The 11914-nt window shown below is 52.3% G+C and overlaps 1 protein-coding gene across 6 annotated transcripts in view; it reads left to right on the plus strand.

Moving 5' to 3' along the window:
• HPS4 (HPS4 biogenesis of lysosomal organelles complex 3 subunit 2) overlaps positions 1–11666 on the plus strand; it is a 23588-nt gene extending 11922 nt beyond the window's left edge. For all 6 annotated transcript variants that reach the window (XM_082699878.1, XM_082699881.1, XM_082699882.1 and 3 more), the window contains 7 exons: positions 646–718; positions 1828–1864; positions 2558–2654; positions 3298–4219; positions 7555–7687; positions 8109–8217; positions 10503–11666. In XM_082699878.1, the coding sequence (XP_082556004.1) occupies positions 646–718; positions 1828–1864; positions 2558–2654; positions 3298–4219; positions 7555–7687; positions 8109–8217; positions 10503–10674 (1543 nt within the window). In that variant the 3' untranslated portion in view covers positions 10675–11666. The remainder of the gene's footprint in view (positions 1–645; positions 719–1827; positions 1865–2557; positions 2655–3297; positions 4220–7554; positions 7688–8108; positions 8218–10502) is intronic.
• Positions 11667–11914: the final 248 nt, after the last annotated feature.

Genomic DNA, 11914 nt, shown 5'->3' on the forward strand with positions numbered 1-11914 from the left:
GTCAGTAGGTGGATGAGCATCCTTTGCTTTTCCCGGTGTTTCCAGCACATCAGCGGACATTGCTTCTGTTTATTTTTGCCGCATCCATAAATGGGATCCTAGGGCTCCTCAGTGTGTCGCACAAAAATTTCTCCATCAGCCCATGCTGATCTGCTTCATTCTTAGAATCACCACACACCTTTGGTGTTACAGCTGTGCCATGATTTCCTCAACTACTCTCTAGTTGATGGACATTTGGCAATTTCCCCATTTTTGTAGTAATTTTGCCATTTTTTCTGTAGTCAGTATTCTTCATCTTAGTACAAGGTAGGTCAGAGGATTTGGACATTTTGAAGTTCAGTAGGAATGGCCAGAGTACCCTTCATCAAGGGCTTTGCCAGTTGAAACTCCCCAAGATCTTTTTTTTTTTTTAAATATTATATTTATTTATTTGAGAGGGAGAACTGAGCAGGGAACGTGACATGGGGTTCAGTCCCAGGACTCTGCGGTCATGACCTGAACTGGAGGCAGATGCTCAACAGCCCGAGCCACCCAGGTGCCTTCCCCTACCCCACAAGATCCTCACCGGTTAGGGTGTTAGAATCTTTCCAATCCAGAGTCCTGTGATATATTTTGTCTCATGGCGTGTTTGTTCCTATGACCTAGGATTGTTAGCACCCAGCTCCCACCCTCCCTCATGGCCAAGGTCCTGATTCAGCCAGCTGCGTCTCGGCACCAGGTATTGGAAAGACCCCTTCCCCTGCTGGGATGCTTTGTCCACAGTGTCTGTTTTTAAGCCAAAAAAATAGAATTTTATATAATGTGATCTCAGAGTATTTTAAAAAATGCATAAGCATAAAGGAAAATAGGCCTAAGGTTAACAGTATTAGCTTGTGGGTGAAGGGATTATATGTGATTTGGGGGGGAGAGGAGGGAATTATATAGAGTAAAATTATATAACTTAAAATACGAGTTTTTTAAAAAGCCACTAAAAAAAGAAAGGAAGCTGCATCGTTTCATAGGCGTGAAAGCCATGATGGCTAGAGCAGTCTTTAGTTTTTGTTTTGTTCTTCTGGGTTATTTTGGAACCTCTGGTTGAATTGTCTGGGAAGCTCTTTTGAGAAAATTCGTAATTGGGGAGAAAATTAGGATGGTCACCTTGACAGTGAAGCCGAATAAGCCCAAGAGCTCTCGCATAGCCTTTGGTTTATGTCAGATCCTTTATCGCAAGGGTCATGGGGCATTTATGCATCTTGGTACAAGGCAGGTCAGAGGATTTGGACATTTTGAAGTTCAGTAGAAATGACCAGAGTACCCTTCATCAAGGGCTTTGCCAGTTGAAACTCCCCAAGATCTTTTTTTTTTTTTTTTTTCATATTCTATTTGTTTATTTGAGAGGGAGAACATGACATGACATGGGGTTCACATAAATCTGTCGCGGTGGAATGTGCGTGCGTTCCACGCCAGAGCTGGGGCAGGTGCGGGGATATGGTGACAGATGCGTTCTCTGGAGGCGTAAAAGGGTAACAGGAATCCTCACTTTCCTTCCCAGAGAAGGGAAACAGCAATCAGAGCATGAAGCCTGATGCGCATTGGGCGGGGCGGGGTGTGTGTGTGTGTGGCTGCTGCCTGTGCAGGACGCAGGTTCTTACCTGACCCCGGCCGTGGTGGTGAGCAAGCAGCTTGAGGCAGCTTCTGTTCCATCTGCTTGGCTGCTGGCATGCGGTGGGGGCCAGCACGCTGGGCCTGGCTGCGTTTCACGAACAGATGGCATAGCGCAGTCCTGATGATCGGGTCGGGAGGAGAAAGCGGTCCCCAGTGCCAACTTCTGTGTGTGTTTATTTGCAGAGAAGACCTGCAGGAGGGGGTGGCCCACAGGAACAGGGTGAGTGGCAAGGTGTCTCACTGCATCTTGAGAACGGGGTCTTCTGTGCTGCCTGTCCCCTACACAAGTCACAGGAGAGGCCACGCAGTCCCATGGGTTAGCTCATCTGTTCATAGATTAGGAGAACAGACGAGAACCTTAAGAACGAAGTTAGCCATCCGAGAATCCTGATCGTAAGGCTTATGATTTTAGGCGTACCTTTTAAATCCCTGTTTTCAGATGCTCTGTCATTCATTGTTATGATCCTGGTTAGGAGGGACTAAGATAAATGGCAGCGGCCACAAAGACCTTCTGCGGGATATGGAGGTGTCCCCAAGAGGGTTATTTTGTTTTATTTTGAAGCCCAAGTTAGGGCAGATCCCTGTTGTCAGTTGGAAGTGCTTTCTTACAGCTTTGATCTGGTTTTTGTTTTTTGTTTTTTGTTTTAGTTTTTTTTAAGTGCTGCTAGATTTTCTTCCCCCCAAAGTCACCTTTCTCCGCAGCAAGAAGTAAAGCTGCCCATGAGGGGTCCTTCCTCGCTGGGCAAAAAAACTGTAGCTGCAGTTTTGTGTATTTTGTTCTGGGCTGAGGAGTGTGTCAGAGCGCTGCTCTCAGTTGGCGTTGGGTTGGCTACATCCCCCCAAGAGCAGTGACTCCCCTTCCATCTTCCCTGGCCCAGAGCTGAGCCCTGTCTGTGTTGCTTCGTGATTCTAGGAGCAGCGCTCCCCCCGAATGTCCAGATCTTGCCTGTGTTCCTGACCAAAGAGGAGGCCACCAGTCTCCATGAATTCCCAAGGGAGCAGTCAGCCAGGTACCAGAGTGGCCGGGGTTCCTCGTGGACCGTAATGGAGGGACTCCCTCCCATGGGTGTGTCCACACAAGACCCCAGACAGCCCAGCCTTCCATATGCCATCTTCTCCGCGCTCCGCCATGAAAGGGGCATCTGGGACTTGAGCACATAGATAACAGGTGGCTGGCATCATGACAATGGGTGTGGGTTTCAGGTTCCAGATCAGTCGCACATCAGTTCTGTGACCTTGGGCAAGTCCGTTCCCCGCCAGAGCCGTAGGGTTTTCATCTGTAAAAGAGACCCCGTGATAAACCTACTTCATGGGCTCAGTGTCACAATTGGAAATAGTATACATACAGCCTCCAGTCCAGGGCCTAACTCAGAGCGGACTTGCACATGGGGGAGGCCTTCTCTCACACTGTGGGCCCTGCTGTTTCCAGCAGGTGATCTGGTAGCACCTTGTGAAGCTCTGAGGGCCAGACGGTGCCTTCCTTTTACTCCTGTGGTTTAACCACCAAGGCGTCTTCGGCTCTGTGGCCTCGGGCACCCACTTGTCACCAGTGGCCCTGCTTTTTATGGAAGCAGTGCTTTAGTATTCTCCGGGGAAGGGCACCTGCCTTGTGTTTGGCTGGGTGCCCCTCCTTCATGTCTGCCTTGTTGCCAGCCCTACTGCAGCACCAGCCAGACTCCAGGAGCGCCCAGCCCGGCAGCCTCCGTGCCCTCAGAGCACCGTTGCCCCGACAGACAAGACCACTGGCCACGTGGAAGCCATGGCCTGGATGTTGGCAGCCACTCCTGAGTCTGCGTGTCCTGATGGAGCCTGGCCAGATGGCAGTGGGGAGAACGGGCACTTGCCTGGCCATGATCTGGAGGAGGTCAGGTCTGCAAACCTGCACAGCCCTGCCAGGGACGAGGGTCCCGGTCTTGGCTGCTCCCTGGCAAAGGAATTTCATCTTACCTGCGGGGAGGAGGAACCAGACTTGTCTGCCATCCACATTCCAGAAGCTCAGGAAACAGGAGCATCCTCGAGTTATTTTGCCTTCCCAAGTATGTGTGCCCCAGATGGTGGTGGTCCTTGCTTTGAGGAATTTGTTAGCGTCTCTGGTGACCGGGAACCCGAGCCACCTGACGCCCTGCCTGTGGTCATGGCCTTCAGCAGCCTCCTCTCTCCATCCACTCCTGAGATGCTCAGCCAGAATGGAGCCCTGAAACAGCACGATGACCTCCCAGAGGACAGCAGCCAAGCCCCCTTTCTCAGGGAAGACCACTTGTCCAGAAGGACGAGCAGGCCTCGGTCTTGGCCTTGCTCAGACTTGAGGCAGAGAGGAACCATGCTGCCCATGAGGGAACAGGGCCTGGAATGTGTTGGGGTTCACGACAACTGCTCAGCACCCAGCAGCTCAGACTTGGCAGAGTCTCAGGATGACAGCGGTTCCCCTGCAGACAGAAGGGACCCCAGGTCAACCCCAGCATCCTGTATGGGCCTTGTGCCAATGACGCTCTACACCCACAGTGTTAACGGGCTGGTGCTGTCCCTGCTGGCCGAGGAGCCGCTGCTGGGCGACGATGTCGCCATCGAGGAGGTGGTAAGTGTGTGCAGACCTGCCTCCCGGGAGTGGGGACAGGCGTGCAGGGGCCCCTCTTGTAGCACTGCATAGGGCTGTAAGACCTCGTGGGTCATCCCCACCTGCTGTACACGGTGTGGATGACGGTGTTGCCTACACTCCGGGTTTGGCAGGGGTGAGTGAGTCCAGCGTAGAGCACAGTGCTGGGGATAGAGGCGTCCCACAAGCTCAGTCCCCTAACCCTTCCCCACTTCCGTTTTCCCGGAGTGCAGGGTGGGATGCTGGGTTGGGGTGCTGGCCGGCCCTGCCCTTCAGGTGCAGTGCGTGCACGATCATACAGGTAAAGATGGGGAGCACAGCCAGGGTCATGCCGCCACCCCTGCCACCAACACTGGTGGTCTCCCCTCCCAGCCTGGGCAGCTGTAGGTCCTGTGTCAGCTGGAGTCTGGGTGGGGACTATTCCAGAAGGCTGTGCTTTCCCCCCACTGAACCAAGGGGATCTAAAGCTCCTTCCTCGCGGTCCTGAGACATCTAAAATGCTAACGGGCTCCAGAAGGCTCGTCCTTTTTTTTTTTTTTTTTTTTAAGATTTATTTATTTATTTGACAGAGAAAGAGATCACAAGCAGGCAGAGAGGCAGGCAGAGAGAGAGGGGGAAGCAGGCTCCCTGTTGGCAGAGAGCCCCATACGGGGCTCAATCCCAGGACCCTGAAATCATGACCTGAGCCCAAGGCAGAGGCTTAACCCACTGAGCCACCCAGGCGCCATCCAGAAGGCTCCTCTTAAATCATTCCAGCCTCTTCCACCCAGAGCAGTGAACTGACCTTCTTGGAGCCCACACTGGCACTAAGCTCCAGTTGCTATAGTAACAGCCTCGCCTGGTTAGCCTGGAAGTGGGAGCAGGAAGAACAGCAAGTTGAAACAGCTGCAGGGCAGATAGTGTCCTGGGGCTTGCCTTGTTTCTCTTCGTAAATCTGTATTATTCTAAGGCGGTCTTATTAGCATGCAGGGCTTGGTAAGCGAGCCAGTCCCTTTGGAGCACGGAGGAGGGAAGGCAGCTTCCTCTGTGCTGAGCCTGCTCCTCTCCAGGCCTGCTTGTTTATCTTCCCTTTCCATAGCCCGCACGGCACCCGGTGGTGGTTGGGTTGTTTCCTGCACCCTCTTCCACCGCAGCTGGGAGGGACTGACCCTCCCCCTTCCGCCAGCACCCCAGGGTCCCTGAGTGCTGTGCTGGGTCTGTCGTCTCCCTGACGATACCTTGGTACCCGTGTCCTCTTCTGCTTGGTGCCAAGCTGCGGACAGGTTATTCTGAAGGCCCAGCATTTGGATGCCATGAAGTTGGATATGCTATCTTTATGTCCCCCCCCCCCGCCCTCTCTCTCCCCAAAAAGAAAAAAATAGCATAGACTCCTCCTGAGGAAGGAAGAAAATTAAAATGTAGTCTGAATTCAGTGGCTTCTAAGGCCTTGATATCTGCTATTTCAGCCAAGACTGAAAGCAGCACAGGGGGAGGCACTATAACTCCTGTTTTACCAGGAAGAAGATAAAGCAGAGGGTCCAGAATCCTGGCTTGTTCCCCGTCTTCCTGCCCCTGCCCGTCTGCTCCCCCACTGATCCAGACCCCTGGAGTGACCGGCCTTGGTTTGTCCCATAGGGCCCCTCTGTGTCAGGACAGTGGCCTCCATGGGCTTTCATACAAAGGAGGGTCTGGTGTGAGGTGGGCCCCAGAAAAGGGATGCGGTGTAATGAAGAAGAAAAACTCTTTTCTAAAAAGAGTGGGGAGTAACTAGCTTTGATCAGCTTGCTGGTTTGAGAGCTGCCTTTATGGATCAGGCCTGAAGGCTGTCTGTTTTATAATTGGGAGAGCTCTTTTATTGCCTTTTTGTCCTGGAACTGCATACAAATGCTTGACCTGATTTCCCTCCAGACTTTGGCTGCTGTCGAGAAAAGCAGGTCCGCTGCAGAATGGTAAACCACAGTTCTGATAGGACAGTAAGGCCCCCCCGCACCCCACTTTGAAAGGATTCCTTGATCATTTTACACACCATCAACCCATCTTTTTTAGTGAATGAACTGCCACCCCTTTTATGTTTGCTGAGGGTTGGGGCAGGGAGCTGGGTGGAAAGGGGTTGGGGGAGAGAGGGGAGCAGCTGGGAGAGGTTACCCAAGTATGCTCACACCAGGGGGCAGCATAGAGCCACTGATTCTTCCCTGCTCAAAACCCAAGATAATCTCACTGACCTTCAAATCCAGGGATCAGATCAATTATTCACTGCTACAGTAGGACTTTTGAGCGCTTGGTATACAGCAGATGAGGCCTGAGGTTAGTGCCAGGGCATCAGTGTAAAATTCTTCATGAAAATGTACCTCTCCCCCGTGAAACTAGCACTTTGGGTGAAGGTATGTCACTGTATCACTTCTGCACGCTATGGCACACGCTGACATTCAAGCCACTTGCTTTACCGCTGACTAGAAGCTGAAGAAGCCAGGAATTAGCCCCAGCTTCGTGTCTCCTGGGGCTGTTGTGAGGATCACATGTGTGCTAGTCTGTCTCAGGGCTTGGCAGACTTGTAATGTAAAGGAACACTTGGCGCATGTTTTTCCACTCTGTACAATTACCCGGCTCCACTGCTGTAGATAATATGTAGACAGACATCGTGGCTGTGTTCCAGGCACACGGTACCTATGGATACTGAAATCGGAACTTCGCTTTCTTCTTTCTCAGCTTTTCTGTTCACCTCTGTTTTATGATTTTTTTACAGTTTATTTATTTTTAAAAGATTTTATTTGTTTCTTTGACAGAAAGAGACACAGTGAGTAAAGGAACACAGGCAGAGGGAGTGAGAGAGGGAGAAGCAGGCTTCTCGCCAAGCTGGGAACCTAACACAGGGCTGGATCCCAAGACCCCTCAATCACGACCTGAGCCAAAAGCAGACACTTAACCAACTGAGCCACCCAGGCACCCCTGACTTTTCTACAATTTAAGAAAGCATTAGAACATAAAAGTGGGAGGGGCACCTGGGTGGCTCAGTCAGTTATGTGTCTGACTCAGGGGGTGATCTCAGAGTTGTAAGATCATGTCTTGTGTGGGGCTCTGCACTGGATGTGGAGCCTGCTTAAGATTCTCTCTCCTGCCCTTCCACTCCCCATGTTCACATGCTCTCTCCTCTCTCAAGTAAATCTTTAAAAAAAAAAAAAAAGAAGAAGAATATAGGGCAGAAATTAGTACTTCTCCAAAAACAGGTAGAAATACCAGTCAGGGTCCTTTCTGCTGATCACATGGCCATGCAGGTTTTCTCTGGGTTGTTATTACTGAGGCCCCGGCCCACTGAGGTTAACCCGGCCGTTCCTTTGCAGTACCACAGTAGCTTGGCGTCCCTGAACGGGCTGGAGGTCCACCTGAAGGAGACACTTCCCAAAGATGTGGCTGCCTCCCCCAGCAGGATGTACAACTTCACGCATTATGACTGCATCCAGAATGTGCTGACCAGTAAGGAGAGGCGCACGGGGCCTGGGATGGGGGTGAGGACTCGGGGCCAGTGCCCCCGGGGTTGCTGCTATGCCCAGAGTCGTGGCCTGCCCATAGGATGCTGCTCTCTCGCTTGGGAGCCAGCTCCCACTGAGTTTAGAATTCGCCTGGCAAACATTTCCTTACCCATTTTGTCTTTTTGGTTGTTTCTCCAACATTTTGAGAGAAGCACACACATGTTCAAATATCTGTGAGAAGGTCTGCCTCAAAATGTTGGTGTTCATGGGCAGAAACCGGTGTTGCTCATTCTCCGGGACATCGTGCAGTCTGTCACATGATGGCAGCTGAAGGGCCCCGAGTCCCCCCTGCACTGCTCTCCCAATGTATAGGGCTGGCAGGGGAGGAGTCTGCCATCCACAACTTCTGTGTCCTCTTCCGGAAGCAAACCTGCCACAGGCGGCCACCTCCCAGGACCGCCGCTTCCTCCGGGCCGTCAGCCTCATGCACTCAGACTTTGCCCAGCTGCCCGCGCTGTACGAGATGACTGTTAGGTGAGTTTCCCCCCACCCCGGTCACTCCTGAAGTCCTGCACCCAGAGCAGCCTTTCCAGGAGTCTGGGCCACAGTCTTATTCATAACGAAATGAAGAACATTCATCCAGTCCCCTGCCCACCATCACCTCCTTTCACGGGACCTCTGTCTCTTGCGAAAGCGATGCCCGAGTGCCATTGCTGCCCACTAATATGGTCACGTGCTCACAGAAGCAGTCAGACTGGCACGAATCTAGGAAGTAAAAGGCTTGCTTCCCCTCACCTGTCACACCCAAAAGACCGGTTAGTCTGGTGTCTCTTGCTCCAGGTTTTGTTGTTGTTGTGGGGTTTTCTTTTTTGCTTAGAAAAAAGAGATTGTATTTTCGTTATTTTAATCTTTTTTTTCTAAAAAGTAGGATCACACTAATGTACTGTTTTATAAGTTCCTTTTTAAACTTTATTATATATCCTAAGCATCTCTCTATCAGTAGGTACAGAGCTATAAATTAGTATCATTTGGTATTTAACCAACTGAATTCTACTTTTTCTCCCTATATGCTTCTCTTATGAGACCACAGGAGAGAATCAGGCAAGTGAGAGGGTCAAGAGGGAAGGGTGTGCTCTGTGTTTGTTATTCCACTCAGTCCTTGGGATAATTTGGACGGGTGCATGTTTTTGTTCTCATGATACAGAGGAGGATATTGAGGCACAAACAGGATAAATGGCTTGTCCCAGTGTCACAGTCTGATTAAAGGACAGAGCCAGGATTTGAACCTGAGTCTCTCTGACTCTAATGTACACATTCTGTTCACACATTTCCAGCTCAAGGGCGTGGGGGAGGGCAGTCGAAATGGAGGGGTGTGGGCTCTGGACTCCCACAGACATACCCTGGGGCCTCAGCCATCACAGTGATGCTGTGCCAATGCCCTGCACATGGGGTTTCGGGCATCTCTGTGGCCCAGCACCATCTCTGGCCAATACTTCAGTGTATCTTTCCATAAAAATGTGCTGTCTCCAGCTTTAAGTCTGAGCTGCCCCAGGCTGGCAACCTAGATGAACGTGTCCTGTCACAGGTATGGGAACCAGTTGTGCTGGGGTGTGGGGGGTTCTGTTTTGAGAGGATGGAAATAAGTGAAATGTCAGCCTGAGATCTGTCAACCTCCTCGCAGCCCTGTGGTACTCCACCTTCCTTGGAGAAGAGAGGGTTTTAGTGTTGGGATCATGGCTTTTTTTAATAGTAATAGAAGCAGCGGCCACAGTTTCTTAATCCCTTACCACGTGCTAAGCAATTTATATCTATTTGACTCATCTTGTCTCTTAAAAAATCTCAGGGATGGGATTCACTATTGTTCTATCCATTTTACAGATGTGGGACTTAGCGCTGGGACTGAAAGGATGAGTCACTTACCAGGGGCACACAGCTCGGGAGCCACATGGCTGGGATCAGCTCCTTGGTGTGTGGGACTCTAGCTCGTGGTTGTAACCACGTGGAGCCCCCTCTCCGTGGCTGTTGTGACATGCTTCTGACTCTTTCTGCTGGTCCAGGGAGTGGCACAAAACACCTGGGCCAGGGAGGCCCTTCTGGTCCCTTGGGCTCCCAGGGAGAAGCTAGAGGAGGATGGGACTCTCCTTCCTCCTCGCCTGGAAGCAGAGATCCCAGTGAGGGGGGCCCTTGTGGTTCCTGACTCTACCCTCTCTTAGTAGATTTGGGGAAACAGGCCCAGTGGAGCAGTAGTCCGAGGCCATCAGGATCAAGGAACCAGCTGGTTGCCTGGCCCTGGAGTAACTTCTTCCCTCATGGGTCCTCCTTTGCACAGGACCTTTATCCCTCCTTCTGTTTCTGCAATAGGTTTCCTGTCACTTTATGTCATATCCCACTCCTCTGCCCATATTCCCTTCACTCGTCCAGCCGCCCTCCGTGGACAGTCTGTGCTTGGCAGCCTGGTGGCATCACCCAGCCCCATGCTATCAGGGCCCTGTCTGTCCCATGGGGTCACCCCTCTGCTGCGTGATGCTGTATGAGGCTGTCTTGTCAGCACAACGTGCACCCATCCGTGCACCCATGCCGCTGCCATGCCCTCTTCGGGCTCTGTGGCCAGGGCCACCACACATAGTCGCAGCATCCCGGGAGTGGGAAGGAAAGAGAGATGGTGACAGGCACGGATGCTGGACCTCAAGTGCAGATATCAAAGCCCGAATGGTGGCATTTGGAGTTGGGGGGCCCCCGCAGCGCCCTTCGAGGTCCCTGGGGACAAAGGCCTGCACAGGTGGCACAGGGACGGTCATCTGTGCCCTCTCTCCCCGCAGGAATGCCTCCACTGCGGTGTACGCGTGTTGTAGCCCGGCCCAGGAGACCTACTTCCAGCAGCTGGCTGCGGCGGCACGGAGCTCCGGCTTCCCCAGCCCGCAGGACGGCGCCTTCAGCCTCCCGGGCAAAGCCAAGCAGAAGCTGCTGAAGCACGGGGTGAACCTGCTGTGAGCCAGGCTGGAGGGCAGGAGTGGCTCCCCCACCCGCAGGGGGAGCGCTGCCTTCTTCAACAGAAGACGTCCCTTGGTTTTCTCTGTCTCAGTAGAGTCCCCTTTGCAGACACCGTAATGACACTTGAGTGTCTGTGAACTCATTTGGGAGCCCAGGGTTTCAGTGAGTAGTACTCAGAGTCAGCAGGTCCAGAGCTCACAGTAAAGGGCCTTATGACACTGGCCACAGCCTACCAAAGAGGGCTGGGGCCTGATGCTCACTCTGCGTCTGAGGCTCCCGGCATTTCTCACTACTGCTCCCATCAAGGCCTTAACTAGTACCACGAACGTTCAGGTGGCTGTTTCCTCCAGAACCCCATTGTCCTGAGTCCCGTGGACATCGTGAGGTGGGCTACACGGGGAGATAGAAGTGGTTTGCAAGTGGACAGAGACTCCCACACCTCAGGCGGGGGTTCCTCAGAGCGCCCCTCCCGGGAGTTCTGGACACTCGATGCAGGGAGGCGGGCAGCAATGCCAAAACCACCTTGTTTGCCTTCTTCTGGAACTCTGTGCAAAACCAGGAGCCCAGTCTTCGGAACACCCATGGTGGGAGCCCATCTTGATACCATGCAAAGGAGCCTGGCGTTTTTAGGTAACTAAGCCCTGGGGTGCCGAGACGGGGTGCTGGGTGCTCCTTTGGTGCGAGGAGGGCCGTGCAAGTGAGTGTCCTCAGCAAGGAGTTTCCACAATGTCTGGGGCAAAAGCAAAGCTTTGTGAAAGGGAGCGGCACGCACGGGTGTTCTTGCCCATGTCCGAGGCAGATGGTGTGTGCTAACGTGTTTGAGTAGGAAGTACTTACTGGAGGCTTAACTGTTCCCTGGGAGTACCTGAGATCCCACTGGAAAACTGTAATGTTAATAATTTCCTAACGGTGAACCAGTGTCTCTTGTTGACGACAGTGTCTTTTTCTTGAAACAAGTTGCCAGTGGTTAAAAATAAAACAGCCAAAACTGCTGTTGGGTTGAGTAATGCTAACATCTCCAGTGACAAAGTTAAGATAAAGGTTAACATATTTTATGAGTGTGTGTATGTGTGTGTGTGTGTGTGTGTGTGTTTGGTACAGACATCTTTCTCGGTGCCGTGCCAGTGTGGGCAGGTGAGGGGGGATACACTTCAGACTGGTACATGGGTGTGTCCGCAAGGAAGACAGGTTGCGGCCACTGACCCGGCTTCAGCGTGGCTGGCCCAGCACACCACGCCTA

This window comes from Mustela nivalis, assembly GCF_964662115.1.
Source record: "Mustela nivalis genome assembly, chromosome: 14".
Taxonomy (NCBI): Eukaryota; Metazoa; Chordata; class Mammalia; order Carnivora; family Mustelidae; genus Mustela; species Mustela nivalis.